General features: G+C 42.8%; 1 protein-coding gene and 1 long non-coding RNA gene across 2 annotated transcripts in view; both read left to right on the forward strand.

Moving 5' to 3' along the window:
* The first annotated feature begins 479 nt into the window (after window positions 1-479).
* Window positions 480-1,493, forward strand: LOC144771569 (uncharacterized). The gene is made up of 3 exons (XR_013599353.1): window positions 480-553; window positions 639-700; window positions 929-1,493. It is a non-coding gene; the product is annotated as an uncharacterized LOC144771569 (long non-coding RNA).
* A 4,941-nt stretch (window positions 1,494-6,434) lies between these two features.
* LOC144773726 (pannexin-1-like) overlaps window positions 6,435-24,445 on the forward strand; it is a 196,072-nt gene continuing 178,061 nt past the window's right edge. Inside the window, exon 1 of the mRNA XM_078658867.1 lies at window positions 6,435-6,615. Coding sequence (XP_078514993.1) covers window positions 6,435-6,615 — 181 coding nt within the window. The remainder of the gene's footprint in view (window positions 6,616-24,445) is intronic.

Genomic DNA, 24,445 nt, shown 5'->3' on the forward strand with positions numbered 1-24,445 from the left:
TGGCTGAATCAACTCCCCTTTTTAAATCGACAGTTTTAATTGACAACACGCATATCGATATAAGAACGTGCTGACAACTTCAATCCCCAGAATTCCTTTTCGGCCGACGCATAAAACATGCGCAAACACATTGCGAGACTACGCGACCAAACAACCCTGAGACAGACTTTCCAGCGTCCGATGGAAACCGCCGATCAAGCCCTCCGTGATTAAATCGCGGTAAGAGAAATATACGGCACCGGTTTAGTTTAGTAGAGGCGCCTCTACCCTGTTAGGTCAGTTGCCACAACAGGGAGGTGTTATGCAGATCCAGCCGGTCCACTTGCAAACTTGAATAGCAAAGCGAGGTCTTTGAGATACACAGAGCACCATGCTATCTGTTGGGCAGCTGTTTGATACTAGATCCCCAACCAAGTTTTTGCGAGCATTGCTGTTGAGATATAACCACCGCCTCAGTTCACACATGGTTTATATTTGCAGGCTTCGATCTTTCAAAACATCCCAGAGTCACGGAGACGAGTATTCATCCCCCGGGGACACACATTACTAGCAGGTACTGAATTCATTCAATTGGGAGGCACAAGCATTTACCTAACCATTCAAACCATGATGCTTATAAAGTCTGCATTACTTTGCAGAGATTTGTCTATGCACCTGGAGACTTTACTACAAGATTATGCGACGTGCGCATTCAATACAAGTAAGAAATGGTCTACTCATTAAATTTTTCAAAACACCAGATCAGATTTAGAACGATTGGAGATCAATACATGCATTTTTGTTCACAGATCATTTTATAAAGAGACACGCACGTCTTTCTTTGACTGATGACAAGGTAAGATGTGAAGTGCTGCAGAGTATGTATGACAATGGAGTCGCTTTTGAGAATGTATATAGTAAAATAGGATTATTTCTTTATGTCTTTCAGAAATTTTGGGTCCTGAGGAGAATCCCCATAAAAGGCGGGATTCGAAATGCGTAGACCACGACATTATGTTAGGCCAATCAAAAAGATGAATTCTGTTTAGGATTTCAATTTGTCTTCAAAGTAGTTGATGGCCTTGTTTTTTAAGTCATTGTTGTTGTCGTAAAAGAAAGAAAATGTGTGTGCCTTGTCAGAGAAAGGAATCTGTTGAGGTACCCCAGGGTGGGTTTTTGTTTTTTGTTTTAAGATGAGAGGTGTAAGTAGTGTATGAATGTGGTGTTCAGTGTAATAGGAGTATGAATCAGACACTTTGGGGCCGATTCCGATTCGGGAAAAACTGCTCTGAATAGCCGTTCGGAGCGTTTTTCCCGTACGAATCGTACCCTGCAACGTCCCCCGTATGTACGACGAAGTACGATTCGTACCAGGAGCCGTACGACTTTAATCTCCGTACGAATCTCCCTTGGAACCCGCTGTACGTGACATCTGTACGGTTCGCAGCTGGTTTTTACGACCCAGCAAGTACGATACATGTCGGGTGCGCACCGTACGACCCTTTTACTACGGGAGATGAAAACAGACGTAAAAGCAGAGTTCGCGCCGATACAGGTACGGAACGGCCCCGCCGGGTACGGTGCGTACCCGCAATGATCGCAGGGGTACGCACCGTACCCCTGCGATCATGGGGTGTATGAGCCGTACCCCATATACGATGGGTGTATGAGCTGTACCCCATGTACGATGGGTGTACGAGCCGTACCCCATGTATGATGGGTGTATGAGCCGTACCCGATGTACGGTGGGTGTACGAGCCGTACCCCATGTACGATGGGTGTACGAGCCGTACACCATGTACGATGGGTATACGAGCCGTACACCCATCATACATGGGGTACGGCTCGTACACCCATCGTACATGGGGTACGGCTCGTACACCCATCGTACATGGGGAACGGCTCGTACACCCATCGTATATGGGGTACGGCTCGTACACCCATCGTACATGGGGTACGGCTCGTACACCCATCGTATATGGGTTACGACTCGTACACCCCATGATCGCAGGGGTACGGTGCGTACCCCTGCGATCATTGGGGGTACGCAACGTACCCGGGGGGGCCGTTCCGTACCTGTTTCGGCGCGAACTCTGCTTTTACGTCTGTTTTCATCTCGTGGTGTGTATGTGTTTGTGTACTTTTCCGTACGACTCGCCCTTACCTGACGTGGACCGTACGAATCGCGTCCTCATACCCCGGTCCGGAACGTACTCGTCGGGTCATACGGCATGTGTACGAGTCGTACGGCATGTGTACGAGTCGTACGGTTCACAGTTTCAGCCTTGCAATACGTACGGATCGCGACGATTCGGACGGATTCACGGAATACGGATCGTACTACGCGACTCGGACGGACGGGTACGATTCGTACGGAGAGGGCTCCGGATACAAATCGTATGGACGTTTTTTCCCGAATCAGAATCGACCCCAGTGTGTGTGATATGTTGGAGTCTGTAGATGAGAGAGTGAGTGTAAAGTACATTTTCAAATGGGTGTCCAAAGGGCAATTCAGAGGGGTAGAAGGTGGTTTCTTTCAACAATGAAGTATTTTTAACTTGAGAGACTTTGAGTAAATTGATTTAAACTGGTTTAAATAAAGTTTTTGATTAATTCAAACTGAAAAAGTGATCGTTGAGGGCAGTTGTTGGATTCATTGCTCATCAAAAAAAAGGTGCAGTACTGTCATTCTTGATCTGTTAATTGCTATTGTGGCGTGGCCTTGCTGCTCATAAGCCAAACCCTGTGTTGTTAATTCTAAGATGATAAACAGCACTGAGCTCAGCCTCAATTCGATTAAGGAAGAAATGTGAGCCATCCACCCCATGGTAATGCAGCACCGATATGTACTGGACTTAATGTCGGCAATGGTGGGAGTGATCTGCACCAATATAGGTGCAGCCTGCCGCACATTTATCCCAGGTAACGACATGGGAAATTGAGCATTGACACTTGCAATTGTTGGACCATCCAAGCACTGCATAATCTACAGAGAAGCGTGCGTGAAGAAGGAGGTGCCCCTGAGCAGGAGTGGTTTTCGAATTGGTTCTCCTGGCTCCCACGATGGATATCCGGTCTGTTTAAATTTATGTTGCTTGTTATCATTGTGTTTCTATTGGATTGCGGAGTTATACAGTTGGGGATCACCTGCTGTAAAAACGCAGGTCTTAAACTAGGTAAAATGCAAGACTGACACCATAGAACAAAACCTCATGTGAGGATCAGAACTGGCAGAAAGGGGGCTGTAACCCATAAAGACACACCCTGTGTAAGGATTTGTAATGTACTGCGTGTAAATGGAACTAACACCCATAACCTACTCCTGACGTAAGAGTGAGAAACTAATGTAAATGGGACCATGACCCATAAAGACATACCCTGTGTAAGAGTTAACAACGTAAACACATGTAAATGGAAACGACACCCAGTCAGGCACCTCCCATGTAGAGGTCATATAATGTACTATGTAGAAATGGAACTAGTACTCATACCCGTCCCTTATGTAAGGAAGTATAACGTGTGGAAATTGAACTAAAATCCATACCTGTCCCTCATGTAAGGGAGTAGAACGTGTAGAAATAGAACTAATATCCATACCCGTCCCTCATGTAAGGGAGTCTGATGTGTAAATATGGAACTAAAAACCATACCCGTCCCTCATGTAAGGGAGTGTAAGAAGAAACCAAGAGATGGGTGTCCACCACCCACTAAAACACTAGGACCTCCCTTATGTAAGGGTACTTAAGCTTCAAAAGTAAATAGGCAACTTAAACCCATAACGCAATCCCACATGTAAGGGATATACAATTTAATGTAGCAGTGTAACCTAAATCTATTGCCAATTGAAAGCATGACAATCTAGTGTAAATGTAAAACTGGGGCCAGAACAACCCCAAAAGTAATCCCACTTGTAAGGGATAAGTAAACTACAACGTAGAGGCATAGAGTGAATACTATGTAAGGTGTCATATTTGCATCGTAGTGTAACCAAAATAGTATTTAGACAAATAGGAACACTAGAACTGTACGCACTAGTAAGAAATGGGTAACGTTAAAAGGCCCAACAAACAAGTACTGCTAAACAGGCCACAGATTAGTTACTTTGAGCCTAGAAAAGTATTTGTGACAAATAGAATAAAACATTTTTAAAGCGTGGACTCTGCCACGACCTCCAGGCATCGAACTTCATGTCCACGTGAGTGGTGACCCCTAAAAGGATGACCCTGATGCAGGAACTAAACAGAGTGCTGACTCCTTTGTTATATCTTACAAGACGTAGTCGAGTTGTGTCTTTGTAGTTTCTTTATTTGGTCTTATTTACAGGTTGGTATCCATGTAGAACAAGATGGTAATAATGTTCATCAGCTTGAAAAACCATGTACTACAGCCCCACCAGGAGCAGCCTGCCTGCTGCTCAGCACATCTTCACTTGTCGCACCCCACCCACACAGCCACCCAAACATTCCATGCATCCCCATCACACCAACATTTCACCCAGAACACTCACACTGGCTGAGCAGCTAGGAGCTAGGTAAACTGAGACAAGCATAAGTAAATAAGCAGGATATAACATCCTTCATTTCTGTTAAATCACCACTGGCATGCTGTTCTCAAGAAGAAGTAACACAGGAGCTGGAGTGGATTTCCCTGCCTCCCAAAAACTTCTTAAACAAAATCTATTTATGTGGTGTTCAATTATTTTTCCCTGTGTGATATCGCCTCCTCACTGGGAGACAGTGTGATGGGGAGCCGTTATCGTGTGTCACAGGGTAGCACCTTGTGAGTTGGCAGGTATTATAACTGCAGTGGTTGAAATGGGAAAAAAGTGCAGGTACTCTGTAGCAGAGTACCTGCTTGTTTCTGAGTAGTGCCGGTACTCTCTAATTAAAAGTGTAGCATTTCTCTTGATAAGTGCCAATACTCTCCTTCTCAAAATAAAAAAGTGCAGGTACTCCATACCGCACAGAACCAGCCCACTTAAACCACTGGATAACTGTATGAATGAGTCCCATTGTTGGTGGTTATAATAAGTAGAGAAAATGTGCCTGGAACCCAGAGGACCATTTCAAGGTTAGAAAAAAACACTGCAATCCTTATCTTTATTATGCCTGGTCACGATAAGAGCCTCGCCTCTGCTGCAGATTTCAAAATGCCACAGCACTGCAACATAAATTAGGCAGCCGCTCTCTAACTCGTAATTTCAATTTGTAAAGTTCGACTGAATATTAATAAACCATTGAGCTTTGTTGATAGGAACGTGCCACGCGCGTGAGTGAAGAGGGTGGAATCATATTCGACTATCAATTGAGTGTTTGAATACGGTTTCTTGAGGCTCTAGATCTAGACCATCAAGTAATGTGGAAAATCTACTGCTTGAACCTCCAACTTTCAAGAAGGAAAGATTGATGGCCCAATTCTTTTCAGGCAACGGGTGAGAATCTGAAACTCACTTCCGCCTCAGCTCCGGACCACCACCTCCTCCCAGGCCTTCAAAACTGACCTCAATGCTCTCCTCCTTCAAAGACACTTCCAAATTTAATTCACGCCCTCTCTATTATCTGAAGGAAGACCTTCCATTATAGAAAATTCTATTCTCCATGACTTTGGAAGGGCCTTCCCAGTGTGTTCTTGTGGTTTGAGTGTCTGCCATTTATTGCAGTATTATCCTTCTACCTGTGTTTGGTACTCTTTTGTAACATGCACACGTCACTTTTCTCTTGTAACACACTGTTTGCTACCTCTTATACATTTTGTTTGCTTTAGATACTTGCACAAGTGCCACCATTGCCTACGTAACGTTTTTTCTTGTGTTTGAGTGTCTGCCATTTATTGCAGTACTATACCTCTACTTGTACTCTGTACGCTTTTGGAACCTGCACACATGTCACTTTTTCCTCCTGTAATGTACCTTTTGCTACCTCTTGTATTTTGTTTGCTCACAATTGTCACTTATGCCTCATGTACCTTAACGTTTGCTTTTGTAATTTGTTCACTTGTAATCTTCTCCTCATGTATATCAGTACTGTTCCTATTGTGAAGCGCTCTGACACCTTCGGGTAAAGTCCGCGCTATATAAAAACGCATAAAATACCATCATTCCGTGTCGGTATCTGGACTTGTTAGGGGTAGGGAGAGCTGCGGTGTTACTGACACTGATTTGTGCTTGTTTGTAAGCAGCACACGGCCGCCAGTGATGCGCAGACAAGAGGGAAGCTGAGGTGAAAGCTTGGGGCGGGGAGCTGCGAGCCACTGAGCGTGTATGGGACAGACACGTGCTCTGTCACTGCCTCGCAGCCCAAAGCCCGCACCATCCCGCTCGGAGATACGCCGTCAGCCCCGTGGACAGGCAGGAGCAGCCGACCCACAGCCCTGGGACAGGCAGGCGCATCCGACCCGCAGCCCCCTGCGACAGGCAGGCTCAGCCCCGGGACAGGCAGGCGCGCCCGACGCCAGCCATGGCCATCGCGCGCATCGCCGCCCAGTATGTCTTCTCGGACTTTCTGCTGAAGGACTCGTCCGACAACAAGTACAAGGGGCTGCGGCAGGAGTTGGCCCTGGACAAGATCATCAGCTGCCTGGCCGTCGGGCTCCCCATCCTGCTCATCTCGCTGGCCTTCGCGCAGGAAATCAGCACGGGTAAGAAGAGTCAACGAGCCAGGTGACCTGGCCGGTGCGGGATAATAACAACCCGCACTCACTCTGCAGCAACAGGCACACATTCAGGACGGGCGCTGGCCCGCACCGCCTCCCTGGTCCAGCACCCCTGCGAGGCCCTTATCTGTTATTAACACGTGCCCAACACACGTCACCATGTGGGATGGTTCAAGAGGAGTGTTCAGGTCTTTAAGTGGGATGAAAAAAACTGAGTGGTGCGGGAGTATCTCAAAGGGCGTGTCTGATGTTATGAAGGACGTGACTTAAAAAGAGGTATGCTAAAAATCAGTGCTTAGAATAGTGTGCCGTCTGACTGCTATTTTGCTGCATCCGTCATTGCATCCAGATATTTAATACAAGTAACACCATTTACACCTACAAGAAGTCAGGTCTGTTGGCTTTGTCAATGGTTGTTAGTTAAATAGGATAAATAGGCAACAACTACAACAACCTTGTATATAATATTTAAAGTGCTATAGTTCTGACATGATGAGACTGAAAGAGCTACTAAGAGTGGCTTTGAAGTTATATCAGAGGCAGTGAAGCGTGGTACTGCTGCAGTTATTTCCCCATGGCAGAGATGGAGAGCCCGATAGGGACCTGTCTCAGCACTTGCTTTTACTGCTGCTGGTGATGAGAACCGGCAGGACCCGGCCCACTTAAAGCCATAGGAGTGTTTACAGAAATCGGGGGAGGACTTGTATTTGCACGTGTTTGCATTTGAGAGTTAGAGGTTTTAGGTGCAAGAACGCAGCGCAGGAGTCGGCGCCTGAGGCGGAATTGTTGAAGTGTGTGCACGCGCATCTTGTGTCCAGACACGATTTTACATCCCCCTCAATCTATACAAACCACTCTGGGTCCTCCCACAGCAAGTGCCGCCTGCAGAGACAATGCCACCTTAGTACACAAGAGTAAGTCCACCCCTACCCGGAAACACACACAAGTAACAAAAGTAACTTCACAAACCATCCTCTCACTGGCCACTCGCAGAGTCCCTGCTGGGCCAGCTCCAAGAAGCAGGCTGCACTGCGCCATCTGCAGGTACCGCCCCAGACGTTACCTCATCTCCTCGGGACACCATCTCGACAGGATGCTCTTATCGTAATCTTAACTGGACATTTCAGATGCAGTGATTTATTATACAGAGGGTTGGATTTATGTGCTTTTTCTTAATTTTAGTTACATTTTTCGTAGCATAAAATGTATACGCCCTACGCCTCGTGTTTCCAGAGCGTGAAGTTTAAGTTGTATTTTTAGTAGCAGGGTTTATACCTGCGCAGGACCAGCGTTGGCGTCTCACCTGTTGGAGTTGCACTAAACCACTTCGAGCAGTGGTCGCGGGGTTTTCCATAGGAGACTTTTTCTTAGCGACAAGGCTTGTAGGGCGATTCTCAAGTCAACAAGCAGTGGCAAAGGCAATAGGTCTTGCATTGGAAACTATTGTCTCTTCCAGTCCCTTTTATTCTTGCTTCACAGCATCTGTAAAACATGCCGCTGCTGTACAGCATCATCAATTGGGAAAAGAGCGCAAATACACAGCAACTTTATTTTAGTGGTATGCACAAGCTTTATTTGTTACAAGTCATCTGTGTATTGATAAATAAAACAAAATATGAGAATGAAGTAGCGAGAAAGCGTTTTCCTTAAAAAAGTGGAAGGGCCAGCAGCAACTTGGCTAGACGGATTGCTGAATAAACAAGCATTGAAAATGCAATAGGTCTCGCCCTCGTTTAAGTTAAAGCAATTCTGTTTGTAATTAGGTGTTTTTTTTGGCTTTGCTTTTATTAGTTTTTCAAACTTTCATGTACATAACATGCATATGTATGCATATATGTATATGTATATGTATGAATATATTTATATAGATATGCAGATGTATATATATGTTTATATATGTATCTATAAATATATACACATATATGCATATATATAAATGCATATTACCTACTGGCGGTCGCCAGTAGGTAGTTATAGTTAGGACCTAGCTACCATAGGAAATCCGCAACATTCTATTGGGAATAACTTTGGCGCCAGTTGAGGAATTTGCGTGTAATTTTCAAAAATTTAGGCCAGCTCCGCTCTGCTCCTTTTCTGAAAGTTTCGGGGGGATTCGTGAAGTGGGGGCTGAGAAAAAAGGGGGGTCCCAAAACGTGTTTTCCCCATGTTAATTTCCATAGGACGAATAGACAAGGCTACAGCCCGAACCGCTGAACGGAATTACACCAAACTTTGCAAATTGTAGGGACTGGTACGCAGAAGTGCCTTTTCTATATTTGGTGAAAATTAGTCTCTCACTCCTCTTCTCTCACGCTCACTCTCTATAACTCAGCCACACTCCCTCCCTTATCTTTCTTTGCCCCCTTACTCAGTCCCCTTCTCTCACTCTTTTCTTCATTCCCTCTGTCTCCTCACTCCCTCATTCCCCTTGTCTCACGCTCACTTGCCTTTATCTACCACTCTTTCCTCAAACTCATTGCTGTTCTCTCACCCTCCTTCAGCCCCGTTTTCTTACTCCGCTTCCCTCACTTATCCTCATTCCCCATGTTTACTCCCCTTCCCCTCACTCCCCTCCCACACTCACTTTCTTTCAGTCCCCCTTCTGCACTTTCCTTCCACTCTCTTCCCTTCCTTCGCTCATTCACTCATTCCCCTTACCTTACTCACCTTACTCCACTTCACTCACTGCTTCGCACACTCCCTCTGTCCTCTCACTTCTTCACTGCTCTCCTCTCACTCCGTCTGTCTTACCCTCACTCTCTCTGTCCCCTCACTCTCACTTCCCTTCAATCACCCTCACTCATCTTCAAACCCTCACTGTCATCAACTCACTCTCACTCACTCAACCTTCCTTCTCCCTCACTCCCCTTGTCTTACTCTCACTCCCATTACTTTATCCTCCCTCACCCTCTTCCCTCAATATCAATCCCCTTTTTTCACCTTGACTCATTTCTTTCCGTCACTCCCTGTCACTCCCGTTTGTTCACTCCACTCACTCTTGTTTACAACTCACCTTCTCTCACTCCTCTTCTGTCACTTGTTCCCTCTGTCACTTTGTCCTCTTCATTCACTCATCTCATTCATTCTTTTATTCAGTACACATTCTCTGAAAAAAAGAATTGCAAAATATGTAAAGAAGATAGCTCTTTTTGGAGAATTGGAGTTAGTTCTGAAAAGAAATTTTTTTCTTCTTTTTTAAATATTTTTTTATACTTTTTTACAACGATTTTATATTTTTGTTTTGTATTTTTTTCAGGGGAAAAACTAAACCAGGGATTCCAAAACTGCTCAACAGGAGCAAAAAATAGGGGGAAAATTAGGGGTGGGGAGGGCAGCGGTGTTCCTCTCTCTTCCGAGCAATCAGCTCAATGCTCTGCTCCTCATAACAGAGTAGTTCATCGCAGTCCATGCATAGAATTTTGATGTGTGAAAAGACTGGCTGGTTGTTCGGAATCATTCTTCCACCTTGTCTCCCCGAAGCTGTTGCACCACCAGTCGAGGTGCTGGCCCCATCTCTCGGTGCATTCCGTGCCAGTTCCCTGACACTCTCTCGGGCATAGTTCTGGGGGTGCCTTCTTTGTACATGTCGAATCATAGTGGAGTTGCCAACACTGTATTTCTTTCTTGGGTCACCATGTGATAGAATTGTGTGACATATTTTGCATTCCACCTTTGGTGCATTGACTTTTTTCTCACCTTCTGGAATGGTAAAAAACTTCCAGATGAAGTGCTCCTTAATTTTTGGCTGAGGAGGGTCCTCATGTAGAAACTCATCAGAGTCACTTCTGCTTGGTGCTCTTCAGCCATTCTTTTTAAAGAATTCAAGAGGAGAAACAGGGAACAGGTCTTGCTGTCTCCAAAGAAAAAGAGGTAGTGAAGGAAATGGGTGGGGTTTTCATTAGTTGTAAAAAAAACTGTGAACAGCCAATGAAAAGTGTTATTTTAAGGTCACATGACTTGACACGCTTACGCTACGCTCTCCAGAGCGCTTCCGGGAGCGCTTACGCGGCACGTACGTAGGCGCTTCCGGGGGCGCTTACGCGGCGCATCGGAATGACGTTTTGCTAGATTTTTGGAAATGCGTTTAAAGTTAAAATACGGTTATTTAAAATCAAAATTACTACTTTTATAAGTGTGCCACTGAATGTTTTGCATTATTATTTACTTTAAATACATACTTATATTTTTTTTCGCACGCGGGAATAGCGCTCTCGCTACGTTTACGGGTGCGTTTACGGGTGCGCGTACCCTGAGCGCTCCGAGGTAAAATGATAAAAAAAAACACAGGAAAAATACATTGAAAAATTAATTTTAGAAAAATGTACAATATTTAATTAATTTTATAAAAAATATAATAATTCATAGTTATAAAAACAGCTATTGAAAAAAACTTAATAATTCACTTTAAAATCGTAGGTTACAAACTCGTTATAGTAAGGAATTAGCTTTTAAAAAACCTTTGAAATTCACTGAAAAAACCATAGGTTTAACACTCGTTATAGTTAGGAATTAGCATTTAAAAAACCTTTGAAATTCACTGCAAAAACCATAGGTTTCACACCAGTTATAGTTAGCTGAACATTTTACTCATACAAAACCATTAAAATTTCCACGTTATAGTTAGTTGGACTCACTATAACTCGCGCGCCCGCAATCCACTGCTGATGATGTCACATATTACTTCATTCATGACATGGTCAGTGACATCACTGATGACATCACTGATGACATCATCCATGTGATAATACGATGCACCTCCTCACACTCTAATCTAACCTTTGATACACCCAGTTTTAAATACAATATACCATTGCTGAAACCATTGACACACCAATACCAGTAACTACTTACGCATTCACTCACTGGTTCCTAGCTCTACACACACATCCACTCATTCACCCATACAATCACTCATACATACAGACACTCATCAATACAACACTATCATATGCAGTCATACACCTATACAGACACTCACACACTGCCATGGAGTTACTCACACACCTAGTCAGTCATGCAAAGAATCAATCACACTCCCATTTCCTCATCTATACAGTTATACACACAACACCTCAAATATAAAAACATATACTAACACATACTTACTCTCTTATACAATCACTGATACAAGTACACATTGAACCATAAAGCCACTCACACAATCACTGGCTCTCATGTACAGTCATTTATATATGCCAACTCTCAGGAACACTGTGTTTTACATATGTACTTACTTGGACATGTAGCACTGAGATATTCATTCACTCACCCACACAGCCATGCACACAGTCAACCGCCCATACAGCTTTTTTCCACATGCACTCATGCACTCTTGACCTCATACACCTAGCAATCCACTGCTAATGATGTCACATATTACATCATTCATGACATGGTCAGTGACATCACTTATGACATCTCAAATGACATCACTGATGACATCACTGATGACATCATCCAGTGAATGTGGTTTGCTTCGTTATTTAAATATGCATTATATATATATATATAGCAATTTGCATTGAAGAATGAGTGGATATATAAAAATAAATATTTGGATGGAGGATTTAGTAGCAGTGTAATTGACTGTTTACTTGACCAATTTATAGTGTCTCACTAAATATAGTGGATAGTGACTAAACTGTTTGAATATCTGTATCACTTTGTCAGTTGTTGTGTAAACTGGTTCTCCAGTTGGTTACTAGCTATGTGAAAGTCTGTATTAGGTATTGATTAGTTAACTGAGTATTTGTATGGGAGAGTGAATGTGTGTGTGGTTCGGTGGGGGGGGGGTTTGACTGCCCAAAGATGTGTGAATGGTTGATTCACTAGATATATGAAGTTAAAACTACATGTTCTAACAGTTGTTTGGGTGTGTGAATATCTTTATGAGTGTGGCGATGAGCAAATATATGTCTCAATGGTACATGACAACAAACTAGAAAAATTATAGGCAGTGTATGTGTCAGTTGTTGTATATTAATAAGTATACATAAGACTCAATGATTGTGTGAGTGACTGTATGGATAACTTCATACTTGTAATAATGATTTTATAATTCACTAAGTATGACTTACTATCTAAATGAATAAATGAAGTATGATCCATTGTTTGCATAAGTGAGTAGGATGACTTCATATGTGAATAGGATGTGTGCTGGTGTGTAATGTCGATTTAGGTGTATAAGTATTTTTGATAGTGTTCTATTGTTCATTGACAGCATGTATGAGTGAATCTACAGGTAAGTGATTAGATGTGTGGATACATCTATGAATCACTGAGTGGGTTTTTAGATACTTGTATTGCTGTAACAATGGATTCAAATATGATACTCTGTATTTTACAAAGAGTGATGAAAGATTTTACTAGTGTATGAAAAGCTGTATGTGATTGTCACTTGGATGATGTCATCAGTGATGTCATCAGTGATGTCATTTGAGAAGTCATCAGTGATGTCACTGACCATGTCATGAATGATGTAATATGTGACATCATCAGCAGTGGATTGCGGGTGCGTGAAATATAGTTAGTACAACTAACTGTATAGGAGCAATTTCAATGGTTTTGTATGAGTGAAATGTCCAGCTAACTATAACACCCCTAAAACTTATAGTTTTTTGAGTGAATTTTAAAGGTTTTTTAAATGCTAATTCTTAACCATATAAGGCCTGAAACCTATGGTTTTTTCAGTGAATTTCAAAGGTTTTTTAAATGCGAATTCCTAACTATATAAGGCCTGAAACCTATGTTTTTTTCAGTGAATTTGCAAGGTTTTTTAAATGCTAATTCCTAACTATATAAGGCCTGAAACCTATGTTTTTTTCAGTGAATTTCAAAGTTTTTTTTAATGCTAATTCCTAACTATATAAGACCTGAAAGCCCACCAGGAATCTCCAGTATGCGCCAGGGGACTGCATTGCAGAGAGGTGTAATGAAGCCACGCCCCTTTTTACACCTCTCTGCAATGCAGCCCCCCGTGCATGTTTGAAGAGGGGGAACTAATTCCCCTTGCATACTGGGGGCCCCTGGGGGCCAACTAGCCCACCTTGAACCTCCAGTATGCACCAGGGGGCTGCATTGCAGAGGTGTAATGAGGCTATACCCCTTGTTACACCTCTCTGCAACGCAGCCCCCTGGCGCGTTTGCAGAGGGGGAACTAATTGCCCTTGCATACTGGGGTTCCCTGGGGGCCAACTAGCCCACCAGGAGCCTCCAGTATGCGCCAGGGAGCTGCATTGCAGAGAGGTGTCATGAGGCCACACCCTTTTTTACACCTCTCTGCAACGCAGCCCCCGTGCATGTTTGAAGAGGGGGAACTAATTCCCCTTGCATACTGGGGGTCCCTGGGGGCCAACTAGCCCACCTGGAACCTCCAGTATGCACCAGGGGGCTGCATTGCACAGAGGTGTAATGAGGCTATGCCTCTTTTTACACCTCTCTGCAACGCAGGCCACTGGCGCGTTTGCAGAGGAAGGACTAATTCCCCTTCCATACTGGGGGTCCCTGGGTCATATCTGCCCAAACGCCGAAATTCCGAACGATAGAAAATGACTTTTCTTGAGAAACATTTGGATTTGGATTATCATGTCCTATACTTTGGAATTTTTGAAAGACTGACTTTGAGGATGCTATAAATTACTCAAGTCTGCCCAAATTGTGTGAGTAAAATTGATACCTAGTCACTTTGAATAAGAATGTACTTACGTCTCGTCTAACATTTGGAAGAAATATCTAGTTATATGACAACAGGATACCGACATAACTTGAAGGAAATAAGAACGCCCTGAAGAAGTTCTGTTGTACAGAACGAAACGCCTCAGCTGGCTGTGGTACATAAACTTAAGGAAAATAAAAGCATTTGAATATACACCAAGATTCAGCGCTTCAATAAGGACTCTAAGTGATATGATTTGATTGGACTTATTGTGCAAGTGGTGCTGTGCCAAACTTTGGAATATTCTCCACTACTCTCTACTACTTACTCTCTACTACTCCACTACTCTCTAATACTCACTCTCTACTACTCATTCTCTACTACTCTACTACTCTCTACTACTCTCTCTCTACTACTCACTCTCTACTACTCACTCTTTACTACTCTCTACTCTCTACTACTCACTCTACTACTCTCTCTCTAATACTCACTCTTTACTACTCACTATCTACTACTTTCTACTACTCACTCTCTACTTCTCACTCTCTACTACTCTCTACTACTCACTCTCTACTACTCTCTCTCTACTACTCTCTACTACTCACTCTCTACTACGCACTCTCTACTACTCTCTACTACTCACTCTCTACTATTCTCTCTCTATTACTCTCTACTACTCACTCTACTACTCACTCTCTACTACTCTCCACTATTCTCTCTCTCTGCTACTCACTCTCTACTACTCTCTACTACTCACTCTTTACTACTCTCTACTACTCATTCTCTACTGCTCTCTACTACTCACTCTACTACTTACTCTCTACTACTCTCTGCTACTCACTCTCTACTACTCACTCTCTACTGCTCTCTACTACTCACTCTACTATTCCCTCTACTACTCTCTACTACTCACTCTCTGCTACTCTCTCTACTGCTCTCTACTACTCTCTACTACTCACTCTCTACTCTATTACTCACTCTCTTCTCTCTACCTCTCTCTACTTCTTTCTCTACTAGTCTCTACCTATCTACCTCTACCTCTCTACCTCTACACCTCTACCTCTCTACCTCTCTCTACACGCACACATATACACATATATATATATGCATATATATGCATATGCATTTATGTATGTGTATATATATATATACATACATATATAAACATATATAATCTGCATATCTATATAAATACAAATATAAATGCATGCATACATATACATATATGCATACATATGCATGTTATTTACTTGAAAGTTTTAAAAACACTAATAAAAGCAAAGCTAAAAAGCCACCTCATTACAAACAGAATGGCTTTAACTTAAACGAGGGCGAGATCTATTGCAATTTCAATGCTTGTTTACTTTGGTTCCATCAAGAAGGCATTCAGATGTGTCACACATTTGCCATAAATTCTGAATGTTAGCACTCTAGTTGCTCATTAGATCACTGTAGTAATGCTACTGCTCACCAGGGAAGTCTGCTGCTAATCATACTTTCTATGGCAAAATGAACCCCCTCATTTTGTTCCTTTTTAAATTAAATGTTTTCAGACTTACCACTTCATTCCAATCAAGATGGCTTCTGGTGTGCCATACTTTTGTCATAAGTAAGACTGTTAGCGCTCTAGTTGTTCTTTAGAACACTCTGGGACAATCTGTCATTGGGCTATACTTGGGCTACATCTGGGTGATATTTGGGCTACATTTGGGCTCTTTTGTCTCTGGTGGCCGTCTTGGGAGACTGCATGTCAGACTTTTTTAATGAAATAGAAGAGGATTTGAGAAGTCACTCAAAATGTGCCCTAATTTTTCTTTCTGCAGCACTAATCATACTTTCTATGGCAAAACATACCCCCTCATTTTGTTCCTTTTTAAATTAAATGTTTTAAGATTTACCACTTTATTCCAATCAAGATGGCTTCAGGTATGTGATACCTTTGTAATAAGTAGGACTGTTAGCGCTCTAGTTGTTCTTTAGAACACTCTAGGAGGCTGCAGTAGAACACAAAGGAATCAACTGACAGTCTCTGTCCTTGTTGGATATATATGTTTTACTGAGAATGTCAGACTTCATTCTCACATGACTGAGAAAGATAATGTGAATTTACAGAAAATATGCTTTCAGTTTAGCTTATAGATCCCCTTCCAAACCACTGTGGGAAAAGCATGAGATAATAGTTTTCTTTCAAACATGATTCATGATATCCCAGCAGAAGGCTTTTTCACATGGTAAAATCACCTTAGAACACACTACAATTCCTAAAATGAGTATGGTACCATCAACAACTGATTTATAATGTAACTAAAGTCCTAAAACCCTCTATTAACTACAATGCTTTTTAATGAGGGGCTATCATGTATATTGGTCCCAAGATGGCTGCCAACACTTTTTGGATGAAGTGCTGACAGCCAATCAGATCTCACGATGAGATGTGTGGTTAGGCTCCGCCCAGATAGATATGTGTTTTTGAAGTTAATTTTCATAAAAACCACTGGAGCAATTTTCACCAAATATAGCAACGGCACTTCTGCGTATCAGTCCCTACAATTTTGCCAAGTTTGGTGTAATTCCGTTCAGCGGTTCGGGCTGCAGCCTTGTCAGAACGGCCTATGGAAATTAACATGGGGAAAACACGTTTTGGGACCCCCCTTTTTTCTCAGCCCCCACTCCCCGAAACTTTCAGGGAAGGAGCGCAGCGGAGCTGGCCAAAATTGTGGAAAATTACACGCAAATTCCTCAACCGGCGCCAAAGTTATTCCCAATAGCATGTTGCAGATCTCCTATGGTAGCTAGGTCCTAACTATATATACCTACTGGCTATCACCAGTAGGTAATATATATGTATATATATATATATATATATATATATATATATATATATATATATATATATATATATATATATATATATATATATATATATCTCTATATATATATATATATAAATATATATATGCAAGGTTGTAGAATCTCAATAAAGAATCCAAATCAAGCCCGTAGTTCGTCCGACAGTTCTTTATTCAGCTAGCACAAAAGTCAAGGAATAACGCGTTTCGAACAACAAGTTGTTCTTGGTCACATGACCCGTGTTCCTCTCAACCCACAATTTAAAGGTGTAATTACCCCCAAAAAATGTTTTCATAAACATAGAAGACATTTCTCTTTAATGTTTAAAACATTGTCTTATCTTCTATATCAGTTACAGTCACTGATATTCATTTTTATAAATTCTTATACATTTTACCAATGTGAATTAAGTGAAATAAAGGAAAAATGCCCTTTTCCGAAAAAAGATACAAAATAACAAAACCAGCTCGTTTTTTCTTTTATATAGGAGAAACTCCATTCAGTAGTTACGTTAGTGCAAGGTCCGAAATTTTTATATCATAACCCAATCTGGCAAAATGCATGATTTCTCCAAAGACAATTATGGTATAGTACCTTTTGCCTATTCAATGCAACAAAACTCTATATAATCATAAACATTTCATTTATAATAATATACATTTTTAAATAGGAAGAACGTAAATTTCCCATGTGTGGATGTTATTCAAGAACGATCTCCTCTTCATATCAACCTAAAGGAAGAAATGGAAAGAAATCATAGATTTATCAAACGCAAGAAAGGGTAATCTCAAGGGTTCAAAATATGATATTCAAAGGGCCTGCTCCATATTACATTCTGTATATTACGCTGTTGCTAATAATTATAGAGACTGGTATCAAGGTTTAAAAGAAAAGGGTTTGGGGGTGAGACTGTGCGGGAAGGGTAAATAAAAACTACAAGTATCCTATTTTAGGTGAGAATTCAGCTATCCTACTCTTCAATCAAGTGAATCATTCTTTCAAAGATGGGAATGTAGCTCCTCGTCCACATTCAAACCATCAGGGAAACGAGTGCCTGCCAAAAGAATCAATCTAGATTCTAATTTGCGTAATGCTCCCAACCTGTCTCCACCCCTGATGCTACTTTTGATGGTGGCAATGCCTATGTAGCTTGCTTTAGAAGCATCACTTTTGTGGAATCGGCTGAAATGTCTCCCTGTACTGTGAGAGAAGTCCTGATTCGTGATTGCTCGTAAATGCTCAAGAATACGTTTCTTAACCGGTGCTGTGGTTGACCCAATATACCATAAGTTGCATGGGCAACGAATCATATATACAACGTATTCCGTGGTACATGTAATCAAGGTGTTTATCTTCCATTTCATTTTTATTTTAGGTAGGAGGATCTCATTACAGTTTTGGCTATAATTGCATGCCTTGCAATTTCCACATTTCCTGAAGCCCTTGGTTGTTTTCAACCAGTCAGTCTCTTTTGGTGCTAAGTGGCTTTGTACTAGGCAATCCTTAAGGGATTGGCCGCGCTGATATGAGATACCCGGAGAAATACCCACGGCGTTTCTCAATATGGGGTCTTGCCTTAATATATCCCATCTGTTTTTCAATATTCGTCTTATTTGGTTGGACTGGCTACAGTACTTAGTAATAAACCTCACTTTCCGGGTTTCGTGATTGGCATTCAAAAGGGTAGCAGTTTTGGGTGTTAAAGCTTCCTCCCTGGTTATTTTATCAATCCTAGATTCAGCTTCCCTAAGTGATTTGGTGGGATACCCCCTGGCTTTAAATCTTTCTTTCATCTCCTCCTTTGTAATCTGGAAGTGTAATTCAGTAGAGCAATTGCGTTTGGCTCTCAGGAATTCGCTAAAGGGGATTCCCCACCGAAAGCTGGGGGGGTGAGCGCTGGAACAATGTAGAAGAGAATTCCCTGCTGTCTCTTTACGAAAAAGTGAGGTGGCTAATTGGTTGTTGGTATTCGTAACTTTGACGTCTAAGAAATCTACGGAGTGTCTGCTGTAGTGCCTTGTACATTTTAAATTTACCTGGTTATCATTGAGACAATCAATAAAACAGTTCAGATCATTTTCAGTCCCCCGCCATACAAAAAAGACGTCGTCTATATATCTTAGCCATCGTATCACATTCAATGCCCATCTTTCCGTGCGGTCATTCCAGAGCACCTGCTTCTCCCACCAGCCCACCATCAGGTTGGCATAGCTGGGGGAGAAGCAGGTGCCCATGGAAGTCCCTTGTTGTTGTCTGTAGTCTGTAGTGTATTTTATTGAACACAAACACATTTTCGTTTAGGCACAGCTTAATCATTTCTAAGACCATACAAGTATGTTCAAGGTATTCTATTTTTCGTTGTTTCAAAAAGAATTGACACGCTTTAATGCCATCCTTGTGTCTTATACTTGTATATAGGGACTCCACATCCAAACATACCAACCAACATTGTTCATCCAATTTGATGCTTGAGATTTTGTGAATAAAATCGGTGGTATCTCTCACATAGGAAGATAGTTCCTTGACGAATGGGAAAAGAAAATGGTCTATATAGATGCTAGTATGTTCAAAGAGGCTATCGATGGATGCAACTATGGGTCTCCCTGGTGGTTTGGATAAGCTCTTATGCACTTTCGGCAATAGATAAAAGGATATCTCTATATATATATATATATATATATATATATATATATATATATATATATATATATATATATATATATATATATATATATATATATATATATATATATATATATATATATATATATATATACATATGTGTGCGCATAGAGAGTTGGAGAGAGGTAGAGAGAGGTAGAGGTAGAGAGGTGAAGGTAGAAAGGTAGAGAGGAAGATGTAGAGAGGAAGAGAGAGGTACAGAGAGAGGTAGAGAGGAATGGAATAGAGAGTAGAGAGTGAGTAGTAGAGAGTGAGTAGTATAGAGTGTGTATTAGAGAGTGTGTAGTGGAGAATATGTAATAGGGTGTGTAGTAGAGAGTGTAGTGGAGAGTGAGTAGTAGAGAGTAATAGAGAGTGAGTAGTAGTGAGTGTGTAGTAGTAAGTATGTAGTAGAGTGTGTAGTAGAGAATAGTAGAGATGGGTAGTAAAGTAGTAGAGAGTGAGTAGTAGAGAGTGAGTAGTGGAGTGAGTAGTAGAGAGTGTGTAGTAGTGAATGAGTAGTAGAGAGTAGTAAAGAGTAGTAGAGAGAGTAATAGAGAGTGTGTAGTAGAGAGTGTGTAGTAGAGAGTAGTAGAGTGAGTAGTAGAGATTGAGTAGTAGAGTAGTAGTAGAGAGTGTGTAGTAGACAGTGAGTAGTAGAGAGTAGTAGAGAGTGTGAAGTAGAGAGTGTGTATTAGAGAGGGTGTAGTATAGAGTGTGTAGTAGAGTTTGTAGTAGAGAGTAGTAGAGAGTGAGTAGTAGAGAGTAGTAAAGAGTGTGTAGTAGAGAGTCTGTAGTATAGAGTGAGTAGTAGAGACTAGTAGAGAGTAGAAGAGTGTGTAGTAAAGAGTAGTGAGCGTGTAGTAGAGAGTGTGTAGTAGAGTGTGTAGTAGAGAGTAGTAGAGTGAGTAGTAGAGAGTGAGTAGTAGAGTCGTAGAGAGTGTGTAGTAAAGAGTGAGTAGTAGAGAGTGGGTAGTAGAGAGTGACTAGTAGAGAGTGAGTAGTAGAGAGTGAGTAGTAGAGAGTGAGTAGTAGGGAGTAGTAGAGAGTGAGTAGTAAAGAGTGAGTAGTAGAGAGTGGGTAGTAGAGTGTCGGGATTGAGAGCAGCGCAAGAACACGCAAGCGCCACTAACCTGACTCCGATGGCCAGCAGAGACGATAGACGATATTCCCCCCAACTCCGTACTGCACAAAACCCAACAATGGAATATACCCACTATTCGAGCATGTACAGAAAGGGGCCGGGAGGTGATTGGCAACTGGAGATCTGGTGCTTCCTATACCGTTTGGTCGATATACCCACGAGATCACTGGTACTGTGACACTGCAGACGGATGAGAAGACAGAGAGCAGGACATCAGTACCACAATCTACTACTGTCTGAATTCTTTTCCCCCCTGATGATGAACTCACCAGCTTCTCAACCTCGTTTATCCTAGTATGGCTCCAGAACAAGCTCTACGAGTTTATGAAGAAGTTGTCAAATAATACTGAGAAGTTAACTTCACTTCTCTAACTATCCACACCTCAATTTGCCTAGGAGAGGTTCTGTTAGGGCTATTGGTAACTGGCGTTATATGACACGCCGAGTAAGGACCACAATACTCCTTGTGGACGGAATAGCCCAGAAAACTATTCTTGGCAGAGAACACTGCTAGAGATAGTTTGTTTTAACCCCCAAGTACATAAACAAATGAATGAGCATCCGCACCAGTACTATGTGCACTTCAGAAACAATAAGCGAACAACATAGGAGGCGAGCCTGCACTCCTCAAATATACTTGCACGTCAGGATCCGGTTGATAACAAAGATTCCACCTGTAATCTGACCACGCTGGCTCTTCGTCGGCGTGTCTGCACAAACGGAATCTGACCACGCTGGCTCTTCGTCGGCGTGTCTGCACAAACGGAATCTGACCACGCTGGCTCTTCGTCGGCGTGTCTGCACAAACGGAATCTGACCACGCTGGCTCTTCGTCGGCGTGTCTGCACAAACGGAATCTGACCACGCTGGCTCTTCGTCGGCGTTGTCACAAACGAACACAAACTCCAGGGAGAACTACCCAACTGCATGCGAGAGAATCCGTAACAAGATTGACAAGCCCCGTTACATTCCAGAGGCGGAGTTTAAATAAGGTCCTCCCATTGTGCCAATCCCCAGCGCCGTATGGCCTTCTGGGACTTGTAGTATTTACTTAGGGGGCGCTCAGTACGGAGTTTTTTGTATCTGGATATGTTGACGGTGGCGATCGCTACAGAACCCCCTCTCGAGGACCGCCGTCCCGGCGGTCGTCCCGGTTTACCGGGAAACTGCTCATGGAATTGTGCTACCAAATCAGGACAGTGTAGATGGTCCACAGGCTCCCAGGTCCTGTCCTCGGGGCCAAACCCCTTCCAATCGACCAGGTACTGAATCCTGCCACGCACCATGCGAGAGTCCAGGATAGACAAGACCTCATATTCCTCCTGCCCCTCAACTTCCACAGGACGAGGACGGTCGGGCAACCGTACGCTCGGAAGACATGGTCGCAGGAGTGACACATGAAACACGGGATGAATGGTCCATGACACCGGCAACGAGAGTTTCATGGCTACAGCGTTTATTACTTCGCACACACCATAGGGACCAACATACTTGGGTTTCAACTTCGTAAGTCCCTTCAGATGTAGGTTGCGTGTGGAAAGCCAGACCTTGTCTCCAACCTTATACTCAGGCTCTGGGGATCGTTTCCTATCAGCAAAACGCTTCTGGGCAGCTTGGGCTTTTACCAGATTGTTCCGAGCCTCGATCAGGATTGCCCTAAGATGAGCATGGTGTTCATGAATAGCAGGAACTAGAGATTCAGCCGGCCATTCAAATGGAAGCATATTTGGATGGAATCCGTAAAGGCAAAAGAACGGAGAACATCCCAGAGTGGTATGTATACCATTATTATAGGCGAACTCCGCCAACCACAAAAGGACGGTCCAATCAGAGGAGTTTTGCAACGTAAAACATCGCAGGTATTGTTCAAGAGTCTGATTTAGACGTTCCGTTTTACCATCCGTCTGCGGATGGTAGCTGGATGAGAGACGAGCGTCAATCTGCAGGATAGTACATAGAGCCTTCCAAAAACGAGAGGTGAATTGTGTTCCTCGATCCTTTATTAACACTCTAGGTAATCCGTGTGGTCGTACGATGTGTTGCAGGAAGACTCTAGCTAAGTCACTGGCGGAAGGCAGACCAGGTAAAGAGATAAAATGTCCCATTTTTGTAAGATGGTCGACCACCACCAAAACGACTGTCTGTTTCTCACAAGGAGGCATCTCCACAATAAAATCCATAGACAAGATATGCCACGGTGAGGGAGGAATCGGTAATGGCTGCAACAGCCCGGGTGGTTTAGTATGACAGGCTTTTCCTTGGGCACAGATCGCACAGTTTTTTACATACTCTTTTATGTCGGCTCGGACATCAGGCCACCAAAACGAACGTTCCACAGTAGCGGTGGTCTTGTGAATGCCCATGTGCCCCCCTAAAACAGAATCGTGTGCCCATTCTAACACCTTGCGTTGTAACACGGTTCGGGGTATGTATAAGGCATGGTAATGATATGCTAACTGATCTTTCTCACATCGGTGAGCGGGCTCCTCTTGCACCCAGGATGGTATGTCAAGATCAGTTAGGGCAATTCTGACGTCTTCGAGGAACTCATCGGAGGTGATCAAGGCAATAGACATTTCTGATTGTTCGGTCCCCTTAAGAATGGAAGGGGGCTCCGTAGGAGTTAGTGCTTCTTCATCTTCCAGTCTGGAGAGCGCATCCGCTTTTCCGTTACGGGTCCCGGGTCTATACTTGATCACAAAGTCAAAATCAGAAAAGAAAAGGGTCCACCTCAGTTGACGAGGAGTCAAGGCTTTTGCCGTTTTAAAAAACAACAGATTGCGATGATCTGTGATGATTTCCACAGTATGTAATGCCCCTAGGAGATAATGTCTCCATTCTTCGCACGCTCTCTTGATGGCTAGGAGCTCTTTGTCAGTGATGGTATAATTAACTTCACAGGGTCTGAGCTTCTTAGAGTAGTATGCCACGGGATGAAGCTGACCTGTGGTAGGGTGACTTTGAGACAGCACTCCCCCGAGGGCATACTGTGATGCGTCAGTTTCCAGCACAAATGGCATCTCAGGGTCTGGATGTCGAAGAATGGCTGCTTGGGTAAACTTCTCTTTAAGAAGTTGGAATGAGCACTCAGCCTCCTCTCCCCATTTAAAAGGGACGTTTTTCTTCAAGAGGGCAGTGATGGGATGTATGACCATAGAGAAATCCTGAATGAATCGCCGATAATAATTGGCAAAGCCAAGAAAGCTCTGCACTGACTTGACGTTTCGTGGTGTTTTCCAGGTCAGTATGGCATTGACCTTACTCCTGTCCATCCGAAATCCCTGAGCATCGATCACATATCCCAGAAAGGCAACTTGTTGAACATGGAAAAGGCATTTCTCCAATTTGGCATACAGCGAGTTTTGTTGTAGCCGTTCCAATACAGTTTTTACATGTGTGATGTGATCTACCAGAGATGCAGAATATATCAAAATATCGTCAATGTAAACCACACAAAACGACTCCAAACCCCCTTAACACCTCATCCATGAAAAACTGGAAGGCAG

Source organism: Lissotriton helveticus, chromosome 8, assembly GCF_964261635.1.
Source record: "Lissotriton helveticus chromosome 8, aLisHel1.1, whole genome shotgun sequence".
NCBI lineage: Eukaryota > Metazoa > Chordata > Amphibia > Caudata > Salamandridae > Lissotriton > Lissotriton helveticus.